The sequence below is a fragment of the Gymnoscopelus microlampas genome (genome assembly GCF_963454915.1).
Source record: "Gymnoscopelus microlampas genome assembly, chromosome: 8".
In the NCBI taxonomy this organism is placed as follows: domain Eukaryota; kingdom Metazoa; phylum Chordata; class Actinopteri; order Myctophiformes; family Myctophidae; genus Gymnoscopelus; species Gymnoscopelus microlampas.
The window spans coordinates 43066240-43087032 of NC_139945.1; the positions used below are offsets into that span (position 1 = coordinate 43066240).

Genomic DNA, 20793 nt, shown 5'->3' on the forward strand with positions numbered 1-20793 from the left:
AGATTTTAATACATTTTATACATTTGAAAACTTGTGAAATGGGACTTTCTGTATAATGAGTACTTTCTACTTTTGTACTGTACTGTTTCCACCACTGACCCCATAACTCATGAGACCATGTAATGCAGCAGGACTGAGATGACTGGGGCAGACAGCAGGTGCATGAGGCCTATGCCGTCTCTTGCCTCCCTCAGATGTCCCCTGTCTGTGTTACTCAATTTTTCCTGTGTGTCACTAACTCATGTGAGAAGGTGGATCGTCCGTGTTCCATGCAACGCTCCAGTGCACAGCTTGATTTCACAACAGGCATGACGGTCTGCATTCATACACTGTTTTTGCTGCTTGTTATTATTTGTTGTTAATGGTTGACAGATTTAAATGGAAGCATGTGAATGTACCACCATATGTGTTCCTTCTTTTTTCAGTCCGTATAAGGTTTCTTCTTTAATTGCTGAACTGTAATCTAGTTTGACATTATTGATTTTTAAAGTGCATTCTTGAATGTCTGATAAGCCTAACTAACTATTGTGTGTCTTAAATGTGTTTCCTGAAATGTAATCTTCACAATACTAATTTCCACAAGAGATCACATCACAGACATAGTTATGGGTCCAATTTATCTGCATTGACATTAATAATAATAAATAACCACATTACCTCACAGTTTCTCTGATGTAGTTAAATGGGTCAGATAGTTTTGAAGCCTTAACCTAAAGAGAATTTTCAGTATTAAAGTACAATTTGTATTGTCTGAAACGTTTTGGTGGCAGGGCAACAAACAGACCAGTCAGTGCTTGTTAAGAGCATCCACCCTGATATTTACTCATTCACCTGCAACTGGAGAAGAAGACCAAACTGCAGACAGCCTGTAGACTATCTAACACAGTGTTTCACGGACCCATTTTATGGGTCACAAGTAAATATCCCTTTATTTTTTTGTTTCCTACTTTTTGTTTTTCATTATTATTTCAAAAGATTTTCTAAAATGTTCACAAAAAAACTTTTTGGAAAATAATTTCATAAATAAATATAGACAATTCAAAGAAATTCCATGAAAACAGTAAGTGAAAATAGCCCATTTACAAGCTCACAACGCGGATGCGTTGTGGGGCTTGTAGATCTGCTATTTTCACTAGTTTGGGTCCCACTCCACAGCGTTGTGTGCTTGCAGATCTGTTATTTTCACTAGTTCATTACATTTCTCTTTTGGGTCTCAAGCTAAAAAGTTTGGGAACCAGTGTTCTAACACACTTCCACTGGGTCACTAACATTACTCACATAACACGATTCAACATTTTACACCAGTTCGAAGTACAAGTAAGGTGTGTATCTGCAGGGAAACTTTATAGGACGGCGGAACATACAACAATAGTGAAGATAAGAAAGTAGATCGATTACATCGGATTATCTGGGAAGTGACACCTAAACTCCACACATCGACCAGACACTGGGAAAAAATCTCTATATGAAATAGATCAGCAAATTACCAACAGAGTTCCAGTGGTGTAAAGTAACTAAGTACATTTACTCAAGTACTGTACTTAAGTACAATTTTGAGGTATTTTTTACTTTACTGGAGTATTTCCAATTTTCAGTACTTTTACTTCTACTATACATCTCAGAGGCAAATATTATACTTTTTACTCCACTACAATTATTTGAAAACTTTATTGGTAGATTTGGATTATAATACATTAACCACTTCAGCCCTATATACATTTCGGCCTTTTTAAAACAGAAGATCTACAAGCTCACAATGCCTCGCGATGCGACGCATTGTGAACTTGTAGATCTGCTATTTTCAAAAGATTTGTATACATTTTATTCATTTGAAAACTTGTGAAACTGGACATTCTGCATAATGAGTAAGCTACTTTCTACTGTACATTTTGATAGCAATACTTTTATACTTTTACTGAAGTACATTTTGAATTCCAGACTTTTAGAACTTTTTCACTGCAGAGTTCCATAAGTGACACTTGTCTTGCACTTGTCCATTAGTCTACTAATGATCAGCCACACTGATACTACACTGGAAGGTAGATTAACAGAGACGAGACGATAACCAATATCCTGCTATCCATTGGTTGTCTATCAGTCATGTTATGTAAGCCTATAGGCCTACACCGTTTTGATTGTTTGTCGTTCCATTTTTGTCTCCGCCAGGCCGAAAGGCATGGCGAGAGAGTATGTTTTACCCTCCGTCCGTCCGTCCGTGTGTGTGTGTGTGTGTGTGTGTGTGTGTGTGTGTGTGTGTGTGTGTGTGTGTGTGTGTGTGTGTGTGTGTGTGTGTGTGTGTGTGTGTGTGTGTGTGTGTGTGTGTGTGTGTGTGTGTGTGTCCGTCTGTGACCAGCTAATCTCCGCCAACGTTGCCTTGATCGCAGCAAAACTGTGCACACACACTCCCTGGATGCCAATTCGGAACTTCTGCCCCAAATTTTTCACATGGGCCTTTTATAGCGCCACCAGGAGGCCGATTTCTCTCGCAAATTGGTACACAGCATCTCTATAGTCATTAAACGAAACAAGTCTTTCAGATTTTTCAGATTCCATCCTGATTGGCTAAAAATGGCTTCCAAAGTTTGCAGGACTGCTTCGTTTTCAACAAAATGCCTCAGATCATGAACACAGCATGCACTTTCCGTGAAAATTTGCATGCATATTTCCACTATGCCGAGGAATAAATGCCACTTGAAAATTTTCAAATTAGCCTCATGGTCGCGCTATAACAGGCCGATTCATGTTTTTACCTATAACTGCACCGATCTGTGTAAAACTTTGTATGCACACTCCCTAGAGGTCAAGGAGAAACCTTTGGCCTGCATTTTTTACATTTGCCTTCTATAGCGCCACCAGGAGGCCGACTTATGTAAAACACATTTGTTTATATTTCTCCTTCCAATTTTATCCAAATTTCACGCAAATCGGTACACATGATCTCCATAGTCATGTTATCAAGACGGATGTGTTTGATTTTTCATATTCCATCCTCATTGGCTAAGATTGACATCTAAAGTTTGCAGTAGTGACTTGTTTTGAACAAAATTCCGCAAATCATGAACGCACCGTCCGATTGTGGTCAAACTTTGCACGCACATTCACACTATGTTGAGGAACAAATGCCACCCTTTTAACATTGGCCTGTTATAGCGCCACTAGTAGGTCTAGTTTAGCAAAACTTTTTTTTTGCACAAAATGCCTCAAACCATGAATGCTGTGTCTAATTGCCGTGCAAGGCCAAAGAACAAATGGCACCCTTTAAACATTGGCCTATTATAGCCTACCTGACCTGGCAGAGACCTGTGCTCCGAGGAGCACTTTTTCTAGTTTCCCTCTTATTTTGTTTTAATTCTCGTGTTGGCTGAAATATTAGGTGGCACCTGCTTGTAGGCGAAACAGGAATGCTTCAGTCATACCCTATTAATGACAATAATAATAACAATAATATTATTATTATTATTATTATTATTATTATTATTACATTAACAATAACAATTTTGATTAATGGAATAGATAGATAGATAGATAGATAGATAGATAGATAGATAGATAGATAGATAGATAGATAGATAGATACAGTAGATAGATAGATAGATAGATAGATAGATAGATAGATAGATAGATAGATAGATAGATAGATAGATAGATAGATAGATAGATAGATAGATAGATACAGTAGATAGATAGATAGATAGATAGATAGATAGATAGATAGATAGATAGATAGATAGATAGATAGATAGATTCAGATATCCCATAGCTCATACAGTTAGGTTAGTTAAAAACACATCACAAAAAGAGGGGGGCACAGGTTAAAAACTGAGAGAAGACAAATGTAAAAAAAAAAAAACATTATGAATAAGTATAAAAAGCATTAAAATGTGTCACTAGACCACTGGATTATACAGGACCAATGGAAACAGGCTTTTTGTGTTATCCTTTTAGCGTCATATAATCGTACCACTGTAGGCTACTATTTGCAAACTGTTAATAAAGTAGGCCTATTTAATCAATCAATCAATCAACAATAACAATATCAACGCAATTATAATAAGAATAATAATATAAATATATAACTGCTTCTCGTTCTTGTCATAATAATGGCAGCGAAGGAAATATCCCTCCTCTGTCTTGAAAGTCTTTATGGCATATATACAACAGAGTCCAAAGTCCATGAAAGTTTAGCTGATAAGAGGAGCCAATAAAAGCAACAGGCTGCAGTGTCAACAGCTTGGCCTCAGTCAGAATGGCCTCATTCTGCAGGTATTTGCATAAAGGCCCCATCAGCCGGCCCACTAATTAGCATGTTTTATATCCCCCGCATGCACTCCGAAAGCATCATGGCAAATTATAGCTATCACTCCCCTCGACAGGGAAGTGAATCAACTCCTTCGAGCAGGTGTCAGGAATAGGACATTCTCATAAACACACCGGACAGGAGAGGAAAGATCGAAGGAACCTTTTTTAAATTTTATTATTTACGCTTTCTTTTCTTTTTTTTTTTAAATTACGTTTTTTTTAATTTAAGCTTTCTTTTCATATTTTTAAATTTACATTTTCTTTTTCTAAATTTACCCTTTTCTTTTTCTTTTCTTTTTTATACGTCATGAGTTGTGATATTTAATGTTCTTTAAAATGGTATCCAAGTTGACATCGCTGCAACAGGAGCTCCTCAGCGCCCTGTTGGACTCCGGAGTCAGCAAAGACGTTCTGATCCAAGCCCTGGATGATATGGACCCCACTCTCCCCAACTTTGGAGTAAAACTGGAGAACTTACAGATGTCTCCGCCGAGCATCAGCAAGATGAACAACGGGAGCGACTCCTCGGACTCCAAGCCGGTGTTCCACACGCTCACCAACGGACACAGTGGTAATAAACAGGGCAAGCTGTCCGGGGACGAGGGCTCCGAGGAGGACGGGGATGACTTCGATACTCCGCCGATCCTGAAGGAGCTGCAGTCGCTCAACACGGAGGAGGCGGCGGAGCAGAGGGCCGAGGTGGACCGTATGTTGGCGTAAGTCCTCCGAACAGCGTTTTGAAGTCAACATTTTAAAACAGGAAAACGGTAACAGGATAGGTGGGCACTAGTAGGGACATCTGGGCCCCTCGATGTAAAATTGGCTGTTTTGTCCAAAATGTTTAAAAATAAATATATCTGAAAAATGGTCTTACGTAAAGTGAAGTATACATGATTAGAACATTCTTAAACATTCGACAATTAAGGTCTAATATTTCTACAATTGCTACAAATTGCTACAACACCTGCATACCCAGTCATTTTGGGATATGAACACAGAAGTTGAAGGATAATACTAAGTCTGATAATGATACAGTGCATGTTCACACCATGTATACTTTACTTTACTTAAGACCATTTTTCAAATATTCACATTTTGGACAAAATAGCCAATTTTACATCGAGGTGCCCAGATGTCCCTAGTGCCCACCTATCCTGCCTGTATCCCAGAAAAACAGACAAGGTTATTTGATAGTAATAATTATTATCATTATTCAAGCCAGTGTCAGACAATATATTGTTGCTATACCCCACACTCTGTAGCCTCTGTATATTTTGAAAATTGACTAAAGTTATGGAAAACATAACATCCATTCAACATGGCCTCATGTTTGTCTATTTACAATTTTGAAAAAACCCGCCAGTAGCCTCTTCGTTTTTACATTCTGGTTAATTATCCACATGGATTATTTCTTTACCGTAGCAAAATATCAACTAAACAAGATCTATTTATTATTAACCTAAAGCTACTCCACCTCTCACAATGATAAAAAAACAGGCAGTGGGATTCGTTACAAGAACAGAAAGTAAAGACACACAGGCGTGTTTCGTTCAATTTTTCTTATAGTTTTTTCAGCCGTAAGATAGGCCTACCACTAAAATTATTTATTTCATAATACTAAAATATAATAACAATTATCATAATAATGATCATAATCGCATTCATAATAGTAGTAGTAACACTAGTAATACTAACAATAGGCTTCTAATAATTGTTTATGACAATAATACAGGTAACTATTTATTTGTAATAGCCGTATTATAAAGTAGAAACTTACGTTAATCCCCTTTGATTAACTCAAGTGCCATCGGAAGCCATATAGAAACTAGGCCTAATCCATTTATTTGTGATGTGCTCTCAAACGCTGTACTGTAGACAAATATTACAGGAGTCAGGACAGGTCTATAACCAGACCGGAAGAAAATCAAAACTAACCCACGTGTAGTTAAGTTATTATTAATTTTATTCTATAAATCATCAACTGAAAGATACACAGTGTCGTGCGATTAGAGTGAATGGAGATCTGGTTATTCATTGTCAAAAGTTATAAACCAACATCTCCCACTTAACCCACAGACTTAGATGTAGGCCTCGCATTCTCCAAAACAAACAGACGTGTGTAGGTTGGCCATAATTACAGATGTCAGTAAGTTTATACCTACTAATCTCTGATTAGGACAAGTGTAAATTCGTCCTCCATCTTTTTTTTGATCATAGCCTATACTGTCGCAAGCGTAAGTTTAGAGCATTCGACTGTACTGGATTACACGGCATTTACTAAATAATATGGTAAGTGTTGACTTTTGTTTCAAATATTATTGCATTCTGTTATCAAATCAATTAAATTCAATTAATCGACTTCTGTTTTTAGCCCATATGCGTTTATTTTTCGAAATTATTATTATTATTATTAAATGTTCCGAATTAGACAAATGTTTTCCAGGTCAGCTAAAAAAAACAGGCCTGCGTGGTGTGGTCTATAGGCTATTGCGGGTGAATACTTTAATTTTATTGTACGTGTTTAACAAGACAATCGAAATTAAAACATATATTTTAACATGATAAATAGCCTAAAAATGCTGTTTCTGTTTAGACCTGGGCTGGGCCTACTCAAAATTCCTGAATTATGGGCAATGGAGGATTTTATGGCTTGATCTTATTTCTACAAAATGTCTATCTGGGAGTTATATAATAGTTCGAGGCTATCTTTTGACTTGTAGTTTCCCATTGGCTTACATTTTACGTATATAGGCAACATTTGCTGCTATAGTTCGGCTGCATCTGTCATGGGGAGAAACATGAGAACAAATCTGAACTAATTTTACTGTTTCAGGGACACCACCACCAACACAATGAATCTGCCTTCCAGCTATTGCAACTTAACGACATTAGACGAAAACCAAAGTATTTACATCCACCACTTCCCGCTGTGGGATGTCGTGCTGCTGCAATATACACTACAATATACAATTATTAACGCATGTCTGCAAGGTGTCCATTCATTAGGCTACTACAGACATTTTTACTCTTGAAGCCTCTGTAGGCCTACTCTGACGAAGCTAACATATTGGGGCTATACTGACACAAACAGCTAATATATACACGTAACCACATGTAGATCAGAGTTGTGAAATAAATAGTTTGCGCCATATGTTTTATCATAAAACAGTGAGGATCCATGGCGTGCTGCCCGCATGATCAAAGGTTACATGCAGCAGCACAACATCCCACAGAGGGAAGTGGTGGATGTAACGGGGCTCAACCAGTCGCACCTCTCCCAGCACCTCAACAAAGGCACGCCCATGAAAACCACCAAGCGAGCAGCACTCTACACCTGGTATGTCAGGAAACAGCGGGAAATTCTCAGACGTAAGTTAATATTTGAGTTTCTCACAGTGTGGACATGCATGCCAATAACTGTGTGGCATTAGTAGGCCTATATATGTCAGAATGCACCACCAAAACAATGTATTCTGGATGTTAATCATACCCATCTGACTGCTGGTTAAAATGTTCACCGTTTTGCCCCATTATACACTATGTCCTGGTCTGGCACACTTTGGCATTTCATTATAATTTGATGCCGATTCTAAAAACGAATTTCTTAGTTTCTAAATCCTGACCTATACGTTTTCTGAAAAAATCTTATTCCAAAAAAGTAATTAATGTTGCTATATACTGTATGTAACAACAACAACTACACACATAAGTGTTCCCTGCTTGCAACATCGTGTTATGCTACATTATGTTAGTGTTAGTAGTTCCCTTTGTTTTAATGTGGAATAGGCTAATACAATACATTTATTTTATATCATATCATATCATATCATATCATATCATATCATATCATATCATATCATATCATATCATATCATATCATATCATATCATTGTATTGTGGGGGGATACTGCCATATTGTAATTTGTTGCCAATTATGCACAGCTTGCTCTACCATTGTCTGCCTTTTTCTCTGTGTTTTCAATTATGAAAATTAAGTCAAAGGGGATTTCTTCTTAAATTTCAGAGTTCAACCAGATTCAGCAAGGCTCTGTAAGCAATATGACAGACAAAGGCAATCAGGATCCAGTGTTCTTTTTCCCAGAGTTCAACCCATCAGGTCAAGGCATGGGGCAGCCTGGTGATGAGGTTGGCAGTGAGCCCTCCTGCAAGAAAATGAGACGTAACCGTTTCAAATGGGGGCCTGCATCCCAGCAAATCCTCTACCAAGCTTATGAAAGGCAAAAGAACCCCAGCAAAGAGGAGAGGGAGGCGTTGGTTGAAGAGTGCAACAGGTAGGTTCATTGTAGAATTCAACCATGCAGCTGAAATGTGCATCATCATATTTCCTACTGCTTATTGATGGAATGTACCCAACCAGTGGTAGAAAGTAACTAAGTACATGTACTCATGTACTCAAGTACTGTAATTAAGTACAATTTTCAGGTATTTGTACTTTACTTGAGTATTTCCAATTTCCAATACTTCTACTCCACTACATCTTAGAGGAAAATATTATACTTTTGCTCCACTACAATTATTTGAAAACTTTATTTACTAGTTACTTTGTAGATTTTGATTATTATTACAAAACATACATTAACCACTACAGCCCTATACATTTCGTTCATTTGAAAATAGCCGATCTCCAAGCTCACAATGCGTCGCGATGTGACGCATTGTGAGCTTATTGATCTGCTATTTCCAAAGATTTTCATACATTTGAAAACTTGAAATGGGACACAATGCATAATGAGTACTTTTTGTACTTAAAGTACATTTTGATGCCAATACCTTTGTACCTTTTTGTAGTTTTACTTGTAACAGAGTATTTCTATATTGCATTATTTATGCCTTTACTTAAGTAAAACATGTGAGTACTTTTTCCACCACTCTACCCAACAAATAATATTCAGTATACTTTTCATTTTGCGTTACTGAAACATCCCTGTCTGCTTCCCGTATAGAGCTGAATGTCTGCAGAGAGGCGTGTCCCCGTCTAAAGCTCACGGCCTTGGCTCTAATCTGGTCACAGAGGTACGAGTCTATAACTGGTTCGCAAACCGACGAAAGGAGGAGGCCTTTAGGCAGAAGTTGGCGATGGATTCCTATACACCGACTCACAGCATCCTCAACCCTCTGCTGTCCCACAGCTCCCCGCATCACCCACTTAGCAGCGCATCACCTCCCAGTAAGATGACAGGTATAGTTTTACATCTTATACCATGCAGCAGTCTCAAGCATGTTGCATGTAGACTTCTGTCATGTGTATACTTATGAATCACAATTGACGTGAACAGATGTTTAAAAAGAAATCTAATCTGACCGTATTAGAATTACTGTAGTAATTGCTAATGCAATTAATGATAATACAAAATTAACATTGTGACTTAACAATTTGAAGTCGATTTTAGATGAGTTTTAAGGTTTACGAGTTTTTTGTCATAATTGCTAACAAATAATCATGTAAACAACACTTTCAAGTAATTTTGAAAATGAGTGAAACAGCTGATGAGATCAATGGGAGAAGGAGGGGCAGAGAGAGAGAGAGAGAGAGAGAGAGAGAGAGAGAGAGTGAGTGAGAGAGAGAGAGAGAGCGCACAAGTGATCAATGAGTGAGTGACTGAGTGAGCTGAGCAAATGCCATTGTTATTCTGATCTTTGAGAACACACTGAGAACAATCAACATTGTACCTGCAATCTCCACTCCAAAGTCAGCATGTAGAAGCATGGCACAAAGAGCAATCCTGTGACAGGCCAGGGTCAGGCCAGGGTCAGGGATGGGGACAGCAGCATCCAAATTACCTCAACCTCGCACCATCATTTCCACATTTCCTCCTCCCACATAGGTTGCTAATGACTCCGTTAGGAGAGTTGCCAAAACAAGGAAAAGCTACATTATTGCTCTGACCATTTGACCCTCAGGTGTTTGCATTGAGTGTAATTCAAGTGTTGACCAAGTCTACCTGTTGTATGTGACATAAGAAACAAAGCTGATAGGCTTCACAGAGCATTATCCTCTGTGCCATCACTCACTCCACTATAAAACCATGATATGAGAGACTCAATCAAAGCCTATTGTTGTCCTCTCGTGTCAGAACACGAGGTCAGCTTTGAAGAGAAAACAAACCGTTTACCTTGGCATGCTCTTTTACCTCTGGATAAATTGGTCTCTCGCGTGGATTGTCTGTTTGCTGGAGATTTGTCCTAGAACACCTGACCAGGCATTGACCCCAGGTTGCAAACCCTGTGGGGTCAGCGATAGGCTTGTTGACGAAGGAAGGTGAGGCAGAAGAGAGAGGGGTCAGCAGCGGAAGGCACGTTGCTCCTCCTAGGCCTTTAGTCGGCCGCTTACAAGGTGCCCTGCTGGCATCTCGCCAACGCCATCAGCTGTTTTTCAGTGTCAGCCCCTGGTCTGACAATAACATCCCAGCAGGGCATCTCATCGCGTTGCTAGGACACGGCCTGTATTATGCATGGTTAATGGCCAATTAAAATCCTTAGCTACTACATCTCCTAGGCCTTTGATAGGGGGCTCCCCTGACTTCTACCGCCTTGCAGGGGGTCCCATTGTTTATGGTCTATTAGAAGACTGCAGTCACTGTAACCTAGGTTCATTTATCTCCGCTGGACCTAAAGGAGGCCTCCCCCTCACCTTTATGAGCAGCAGTATGGCTGCTAAGGCTTGGTGCAGACCTGGAGCAGCATGAGCTGTCCACTGGAGTATTGGCTCTTTTCTGGCCAGACAGGACTGATGGCCCTTTCCAAGCAGTAACCCCCTTCTTCAACCATCGCCACACCTTCAGTTATATGAGAGAGGTCACTGCTGGGTCAGATCAAAGCAAAAGCCATACTTGGGGAATTTGTATTGATTCTGTTTTGGTTCATTGGGTGGTTTGGTCACAACTGAATGTAAAGTCAAACAGTGTAGGCTATGGTTGTTGGGTATTACGCTCAGAAAGGAAATAAGGCAAACGTGGATGGAATACATATTTTCTTTTAGTTTCGTTGGGTAAAGTGTAGCTAATTATTCTACACTGGAAGATACAGCAAAGCTATCACAGAGATAAAAGTAGGCTAGTTAAGCTAAGTTAAAACTACTTAAATTTGTTTTAGAAAACTACATTCCCATTTTAAAAAAGCATAATTTAAAAAAAAAATTCTCAGCGTAAAGATATGCATTCAAATCTATGTTGTCAGATCATCAAACTGGAATACAAACAATAAGCAAACACTGGCTTTTAGAGTTAAAAACTTTGACATAGAAAGTGACATGCCTTCTGTTCAGTAGCAGGGCCCTATACACTTTATTTTATAAATACGTATTTATTTAATCCTAAATGTGATGGATATTGCTGAGTGTGATGGAAGGTCATGGTCAAAGTTGAGAAATGTCATGGATTATTATGAGCTATTAAAGTGGTTGGTTAATCATTTTCTTTTGTCAATTACATCAATTGTATTGGCTTAATTACAGTATTTAACTTCACATTTAAATATCAGCTGGGATTAAAAAAAAGGTCATTCATTCCCATGCAAAGATAATTAAAATAAAAGATAGTAGAAGTATAAAAAGGATATACTTCCGACAAGTATAGTGTAATTTAATTCAGCACGTCAGCAAGTGAAAAACTAGCCGACTAAGATGTTCCAAATCAGGCACACCGGTTGTGATTGGGGGGGTTGGCCGTGGGTTGTTTTGCCCTCCGTCACCTCAGGCTAGCTCAAAATCAGGCGGGGAACACACAGAAAAGGCTTAGGTCTGCACTGTCCGCTGGTCCATGTGCCCCAGAGAGGTACAAAGCCTGGGATACGTCCTGCAGAGACGCGGGAGGTCTATCATATGCACTGTCGCTACAATGAGCACTGCCTGGGGATGGGCAGGGAGGCTTTGATATTACATGGGTCACACAGGGAGCCATAGCCTTTCAAACCCACTGCTAGCCCTTGCTGTACCACTCCCCTTCAAAGGTTCTCGCCCTCCCCCTGCTCTTGTTGTGCTGAGTTTGTAACAATGCATATTAAAAGCATTGATTTTCTTTTTTCTTTTGATTTCTCTGATCAATCAGTCCTATCAAGAAACAATTGATGGGGACATATCATTTTGAATATCAATGCTCAAGGGTGTATAGCTGAAGGAGAAGTTAGGTTGTATCTTTCCCCTTGGTTGAGGACCTAGGGAGACAATGTCTGCTGTCCCACTGTTTTTTTTTAGTTTTTAAGCTATGTTTCAGACTAGACAGAAGAAGCTCTCTTTACTGACACGGAGGTTCCCTGTAGCTAGAATTACTGCTAGACACAGAGACACAAAGCTAACACGCATAGCATCCTTCTCCCACTGAAACAGAGGTTGCCCAGCTCCAAGATAACTGCATGTTTATGAGTCCTCTGCCTTTGTGTGGCAATGGGGGTCATGAGTCCAATGGAGTGCTTTATTGTTTTGTAGCAGCATTTACTAGACACAATGGAGTGTTGTGGGGTTGCTAGTGTGTTGCTGAAGACTTTAACCACTTAAACCTTCCTTGACTGGTGTCCCTCAGGGGTCTATACTTGGTCCCCTCCTTTTTCCCCCTCTACACCAAATCTTTTCACCTAAAATAGCTGATCTACAAGCTCATAGTCACATGTCCTGTTGTGATGCATTGTGATTTTGTAGATAGGCTATTTTTTTGCGAATGTTTGCCTATTTTGCCAAATGTTCACCTGACAAGGCTAGGATTGACATAGTGTGTCCCAGTGTCCCAGTGGCAGCAGACATCCTGAGTTGTACATTTACGCAGTATTGTATATCATGTGAAATGTATAATTAGTTTTATAGCAGCAACACTTTTACATTATTCGGAAGTGGTTTGGTTCCACAACTAGACCGTTGACCTCATTTGAAATGGATTCTCTTTGGACATGTCTGCACCACAGTTTGGATATGCACTGCACATTATTCTGTTCAATCCTAGGTCTTTAAACAACAGCAACACATATTTTTTGTTTTATCATAACCCATCATTGGTCGCGATTGTCCGCTTCCTTCAGGATGAACTACTGCATTTCACTCCTTCAACTCAAATGGTTGTATGTCTTTATAGGACTGACTGACCATGGCAGCCAGGGCACAGTCTGACATACCTGGGTCAGGGACATAGGGCTTTGGGACAATCTGAGATCTGAGTGCAAACAGTGTCTGTCTCTGCACTGTCACATAAGGACTGTCAGAGCACCTACTGTGGGAGGGACAGATTCCCTGTGTGATGCTGGGACCGTAGGATAAGAATGTGTTTGACATTGCTTGTAATTGTGTAATGTTTACTTTGTTAGTATCAGAGGGGGCCAGCATTGGCAAACAGGTATTTGATAGTGTGTGTGTGTGTGTGTGTGTGTGTGTGTGTGTGTGTGTGTGTGTGTGTGTGTGTGTGTGTGTGTGTGTGTGTGTGTGTGTGTGTGTGTGTGTGTGTGTGTGTGTGTGTGTGTGTGTGTGTGTGTGTCCATGTGTACGTGTTTGCATGCTTGAGTGCGTGTGTGTATGTTTGTGTATGTGTGTGGGGGGGGGGCATTCCTTTGGCCTCAGTTGAGAAACAACAAGTTGTCTAGACGTGGGATTAGGTTATGACACTAAAAGACCAATATCCAAGTTTAACTTAGAGTCTCCTGCGACTTCCTGTTTGTAGGACCAAAAAACGTAATCAGTGTCACTATTTCAGCATAGGGCACTCCTTCTCGCGTCAAACTGTCCGGCAACAGGGCAAAAAGTCTGATGGTTTTCTCAGGGGCTGCTGTTGTGAGTGCGTGTACACAGTGGAATGGCCTTGGCTGAGCTAGGCAGATAGCACCAGAGGAGGGGTCACTATGTTTGTTTGTTCTGCTCCCCCCCCTGTCTGAGGCAAAGAGCAGGTGAGTCTGGTAGGCTGGATTAACCCTGGCACTCATAGTCACAGAGCAAGGCCCAGGCTGCTATCGCTCTGCCCTACATATACAATAGTTGTCGCAAAAAGCACTGAACACTGAAACTTAACTATACCCCTCTTTCTCTTTCTCTCTCTTTCTTCCTGCCATGCATTACCCTCCTCAGTGCGGTACAGCGGCGAAGTCAGCTCCTCCACGGCCATTAGTCACCACGGCAGCAACGCCATGGTGACCAGCCAGTCGGTGTTACAGCAGGTGTCTCCGGGCGGATTGGACCCCAGCCACAGTCTGCTGTCACCTGACGCCAAGATGGTGAGTGAACACACCTGGGCCCTCTTGGCCTCAGATTAGATAAGACCTGGCCTGCGTTTAGCATACACATACAAAGCAGGTTCCTGGACCTCTACTCCCATAGACCTGTTGGCAAGAGCCAACAATTAGCACATTGTGCTGTTCTGTGTGGAAGGTGGAGACAGGATGTGCACAGCCTTCACCAAAGTGAACCAGGCATGTCCACTGCTCAGCCAATAAACCTGACAAAGAAACATTCTGCTCTTTATTGATTAAAGCGCAAAGAGAAGCCAGCGCTTGTTCTGCCAGGCAAATGACGCCAGTGGCCAGCATTTGATTATGTACGTTCTTTTTTTTTTCTTCAGCGAAGGGAATGAGTTTCTCCCCTCTGTCCTATTTCAATATTTGATCAGTGAAAATGAAACCTGCACATGGCCCCTTGTCTCCACTGGTGCCACAGTGTTTAGTTGTGCCTTTACACATTATACAACTAAACACTTTTGCACCTGTACTCAACCTAAATGAAAATGCCATACTGTACAGTTGCACATTTTTGCATCACACACAAATGGTTAATATTGTGAATGACCTCCCCTTGATCGTTCACAGCACTTCCTTCTTTTCTGCTGGTATGAAGTCAAATTAGCATTGGTCACCGTACGCTGCAGTTCAGAACCAACAGTTTGTTATCTGCAGAAGAGTGTCCGACTGATCCCTCCTCTCAGGGCTGCTGCCAGTGTAGTCAAATAGACCCAGCCCCAGTGTGGTGGGAGGACCCTGGTCCACATACATACTGTTTTTGTGCACGTTTTGTTCTTTCAACTGTACACATAGGACCGTTTATACTGTAAATGGTGAAGGAACTGACCCTTGATCATCAACGCATGCTGTTGTTTCCTCACACACTCATACACATGTTCCTACACTTGCACAGACACAATAAAATATTCAGTGCTAATTTAAAAGGATAAATCAAAACCCATAAACCCACCCACCAACGCTCGCTCGCACGCACACGCACACGCACACACGCACACGCACACGCACACGCACACGCACACGCACACGCACACGCACACACACACACACACACACACACACACACACAACATGCTACATGCTGACATTGTCTTGCATGTTTCTTTCCCTCTACCTTTTGTTCCTTATCAGTATTTGCTTGTGAGCTGCATAAGACACAAAAACTGTTATACAAAGGCAACAGAACAAAGTCATCATTCATCTCTCTGGCCTGTTTCACTCGAGAACATCTGTGCTCAGTTTGAAAAATGACTCTGAATGAATGAATTTACATGGTAGACACTCGAACAGTTGCAACTTTGCATGTAGCAGCAGCGGTAGTGTGACAAATAGTACTGGCACTAAATAACGCTGTAAATATTCAGTATTTCCCTTTTTTCCCCTGCAGATTTCAGTTTCAGGTGGAGGACTTCCTCCTGTGAGCACGCTGACCAACATCCACAGCCACAGCTCCCATCACACACATCAGCAGACACAAAACCTCATCATGCCACTTTCAGGAGTAATGGCGATAGCACAAAGTACGTCTCTCCACCCGACACATCATCAGCCACCCGCTGATACAGAGTTATTTACTACATCATGCATTCTATGTACCGATGGTCACTGTGCCGATTTTAGATTAAATTCACGCCTTTTATTTCCAGACACTCATTATTCTCTCTCTCTCTCTCTCTCTCTCCCCCTCTCTCTTAATTTTCAACTCAATTCAAAGGCATGTATTGACATGGGAAACATACTTCTACATTGCCAAAGCAAGTTTGAAATAAAAACAATCAAAACAAAGAATTACATATATAGGCTGCTAGAGGAAAGGAATGTTTAAACAGAGCTGTGTCACATTGCAACTTTGCAATCAAATATAGTAGGTAGGAAAGTAAAAAAAAACGAACTAAAATATCTGCTCTGTTTGTATGTACAGTAGGTCTGTGTACCGAGATCAATATGGTGCGGTGCAGATCTCTCTCTCTCTCACACAATTTTGTTTCGCTGTCATGCCAACATAGCTCTCGTTTTGTCTCGCTAGGTTTGAACTCATCACAGTCCCAAACAGTGCCGGTGATCAACAGTGTGGCAGGCAGCCTGGCAGCACTTCAGCCTGTGCAGTTCTCCCAGCAGTTACACAGCCCCCACCAGCAGAGCCTGATGCAGCACTCTCCCAGCCACATGAGCCAGCAGCCATTCATGACCACTGTCACGCACTCACACAGTCAGTAACACTACTCCTGTCCTCCTAGTGGCATTGCTTGATTGATTGATTGATTGAATTCTTTATTAGACAGAAATGTAATCAGCACGAGGTACAGTCAGACATTTAGGCTAGGCACAAAAAAGTCCAGGGAACTTGTTTCTATTGTGGTCCTATGTATTCAATTGAATACATTCACAATTCATCATCCATTCATCTGCCTTCGCGAAGGCTGTTATTAACCTTTGCATGAATGATTGTAGAGTTTGCCAATCTTTGATATTAGAACACAGTAACATGTTAATTAACCACTTAAACCCTCTATTCTTAGTACAATGGACCTGCAGTTAGAACTGTACTTGGACCGTTCTTTTCAGTCTAGAGATGTAGCGTAGACTCTACACCAAATCTCTACACCAAAAATAGCCGATCTATAAGCTCATGATCGCAATGCAACTTCATTATAATCTCTCGTTACCCGAGCTCAGATTTAAGTCAAGCAGCCTATTTTTGAGAATTTCACTTGACATTCCCCAAATAGTGATGCCAGGGTTAATGTGGTAAACTCTGAGAGACGATACAAATGGGAATGCATTTGATCAAGGCTCCATTTGGTTCCAATTGTACACTCTTGGAGCTAAATTAACACTGAGGGTTTTACAGTAAAGCATTAAATGGATTTTGAAATAACGTTAGTGTTTTTCATTTTATTTTACATTTCAGCGGAGTCATAACACTTTATATTTCTTTCAATTGCAGTGTACCCTCACAAACAGGAACCTCCACAATATTCCCACCCGTCACGTTTCCCCTCAGCTATGGTGGTCACCGATGCCAACAGCCTCGGCAAACAGGTCAGTCACACCACATAAAACATGACCAAATATGATCCCCATTCTACTTCACTTTGTCTCCTACAGTATATGTCACTTACCCCAATAAGTCAGTGATTATTCTGGGACATTTGGCTTCAGATGCAGTCACACAAATACACAGTAAAATCATCAGTGTTAATTTACCCACATTTTGTAACTCAGACGGTGTACAACTGTTACATTTGAACACTCTCAGAGTTAAATTAATACTATTGATTTGACTGTGTAAGAGCTATCCAGTGGTGCAGGATAGTTTTTGCATTTTGCATTGACTGTGTACTAGCTCTTAACCAAAGCTCTCCTAAGACATTATGTTTAGCATATTATATGCTGATATATATATGCTGATATATGTTACTTTAAAATCATCCTCCCGCCCCTCACCTGTTCTCCCTAAAGAGAAATACCAGCACATACTAACAGTAGGAGGTGCTAGATGATGCTACAGCAGGGATGTGTGCGTGTGTGTGTGTGTTATGATTGTGTGTTGACTTATTTTATCCCTGTCACATTAGGATTCTTCGGTAAACAAGATGGTCCAACTTGGGGGTCTCTCCTGGGTAAATACTTTTAAATACGTTTTCTTCACACAGTCACACGTTGTAGTTCAAATGCACTCTTTAAATTCATCAGTATCTCACACAAATCAAATAATTTCAGCCATGCCTGTGCAGGGTGCACTCATGTCTCTAGTTTTCAAAGCTTTAGTTTTTTGTAGTATTGTTGATGCTGGGCTTGACCTTAGACAGCTCAAATCCTTTTGTTGGTGGAATAGAAATGCAAACAAATAGACTAGATGGATATATGGATAGTATACTCCTCACAATTCCTATTTCCTTTGAACGGCCCATCCAATCAATCACGTGTGCCCTCAGCCTGAACAACCTCTGATTAACATTGCCTCCTTTCGCTTTCCTCTCGCTGGTGAGAGGGTTACCTCTGCTTGGCTGGGCCTGCATCCACCGTCAGGAAATGAGAGCCAGTGTTAATCAAAGTTCTTGAGGCTTGCATCCTGCTACGTAGCTCTATGCTACAGTGGGGTCACAGAGATGCAATGGGGGTGTTTTTTTTCTTTCTAGTAATTACAGCTCTTCCTCTTTCCTACTTCTCCCTGCTCTTAGTGATCGCTCTAGCCTGAAATGCTGTCCATGGCGCTTTCACACGCTCAATTTCCCACGCTGAGACAGTGGTGCCAAAGCACCGCTACTGATAGACTGATGGGCTGATAGCTGAGAACATGGCATATGCTCTGCCTGGCTATTGATAGACTTATTCCATTTTTGGTTTGGTTTTGATCTGTTGGAAGCTATGCAATAGGTTTATCTTGCACTGCAGCATGCATCCTTCCCAGGTGTTAATCAGGAAAAACTCGTGATAGTTTCTACTTTTAAAGCTTCACCCATACGTAAAGCCTGTGACGTTTCAGAAACCCAGGTAATTTCTTATCAGGGCTTTATTTGGATGGGGCAGTGCAGAGAGAGGACTGTGGGTTCTCCACCTGACACGGCCAACATGCTCAAGCTTTATAACACTCTTGTTTGCCAAGAGCCCCCCACCCCAATTCACCTGACCCTGTTTAAAACCCACCTCTACTTAGAGCTTAGTGTCTAATGACTAAAGTCTTAGCAACAGGTCACCTTTATCAGGTAAGACTGTTTGCTGTCCGTAGGGTCACGCCAGGGTCACCTGCCTCCACCCCACCATAGAAAGGGGGGAAAAATCCACAAACAATCAAAAAAAAAAAAGAGAACCATTTGAATGGGAACAAGGCTTTTCAGCGTCAGCAGAAGAGGAATGAGGAATGTATTTAATCAGGTGTGGCACATGAAGGTGCCGGGGCGATATATTTACTTTGTACTGTAGCTGTTTCATTTCTAACTTCACTCTAAGGAAACGTACAGATTCATGTACATGTTCTACTGTATGTTATGTTTTGTGTGACATAGACCTCCTTTGTCTGACATTTGGTTCTCTCTCTCTCTCTCTCTCTCTCTCTCTCTCTCTCTCTCTCTCTCTCTCTCTCTCTCTCCCTCTCTCTCTCCCTCATACAGTGTCCTCTTCAAGCTTGGTGAGAGTGTACACCTGACTTCCTTGGTGCCCAGCAACCGGAGCACATTTTTCCACCCTTTCGCTGTGGTAACCGTGGCAACTCTTAGTAACTGGCAACTGCACACTGGACGATGAGTCAGTCAATAAACAAAGAGTGGCGGTGGAGAGCGGTGCAACGAGAAAGGGAAAAGACACTAATTCACCTGCAGATTTTCATGACAAGGCACCTGGAAATGAGGCTGGATTTCCTCTGTCACAAAAGATCAACAAGGATGTATGATTTTAAACAAGAACACAATCGTTGCAAACAGTATTCCTTATCTAGCTCTTTCAAAATGTCCACGCATACAGTACATTAGCAGACGGTCATCTTGTTTGTGGCGGTCATTTGTGACATTGCTGAAGAACAAAAAAAAACAAATGGAGCCGCAAATATGGTCCTTGAACTCTGTGGTATGGAACCGGAGCAAAGGTCCTCTGGGAGGCATACTGTGATTTGATGTGGACACATGAAGGTACACTGAAACCAGTGCAATGATCAGTCTCTGTGAAGACTCTGTGAAGGACTTTTACTGAACATCAAAGTGCCTGGATGAATTAGCAGATAAATCTTTGCTTTTCAGAGGCCATAAATAAGTATGAACCCCATCACCACCAGGCTAGTATGTATTTTCAATAGCCATGCACGTAAGTGGAACTGTATGACAATCATAATTACCTTGTCCTGAGGAACCTGTATTGATTTTATAGACATGTAGCTACTTCACCTTCTTATTCTGTTTAAAAGAGTCTTCCATGTTATTTTTTTCCACATTCATTTTACTGTGCTGGCATCAGTGCAGATAATGATAGCCATTTTATATTGTGAAGGATTTCAACATTGTGAGTTATTGTTCAATGTGTATACTGTGATCGAAAGGTTTTGACAATCTTGTAACTTTGAAGGACTATGCAATGTGTGTATAGACTATATAATACATTGTAGAAATGGATCTTGTACAGTACTCCACACACATGAGAATGGAGATTATTATGCACTCTCAGTGAAGTTACGATTATATAGTTGCTATTGATAAATCTGCCTGTAAAATAACACAAAAGCTGCATGAGTGACTCAGAAATATGCCAAAGGATGATTGTAGTCAAGTGTAGTAAAAC

The 20793-nt window shown here is 40.8% G+C and overlaps 1 protein-coding gene across 1 annotated transcript; it reads left to right on the top strand.

Moving 5' to 3' along the window:
* Window positions 1-4623: 4623 nt before the first annotated feature.
* hnf1ba (HNF1 homeobox Ba) lies at window positions 4624-19658 on the top strand (the record flags this gene model as incomplete). The annotated part of the gene is made up of 10 exons (XM_084064681.1): window positions 4624-5015; window positions 7469-7668; window positions 8324-8591; window positions 9264-9499; window positions 14360-14505; window positions 15911-16043; window positions 16550-16732; window positions 17471-17565; window positions 18102-18146; window positions 19638-19658. The coding sequence occupies 10 exons, from the start codon at window positions 4624-4626 to the stop codon at window positions 19656-19658; spliced, it is 1719 nt and encodes a 572-aa protein (XP_083920807.1).
* Between the last annotated feature and the right edge of the window lie 1135 nt (window positions 19659-20793).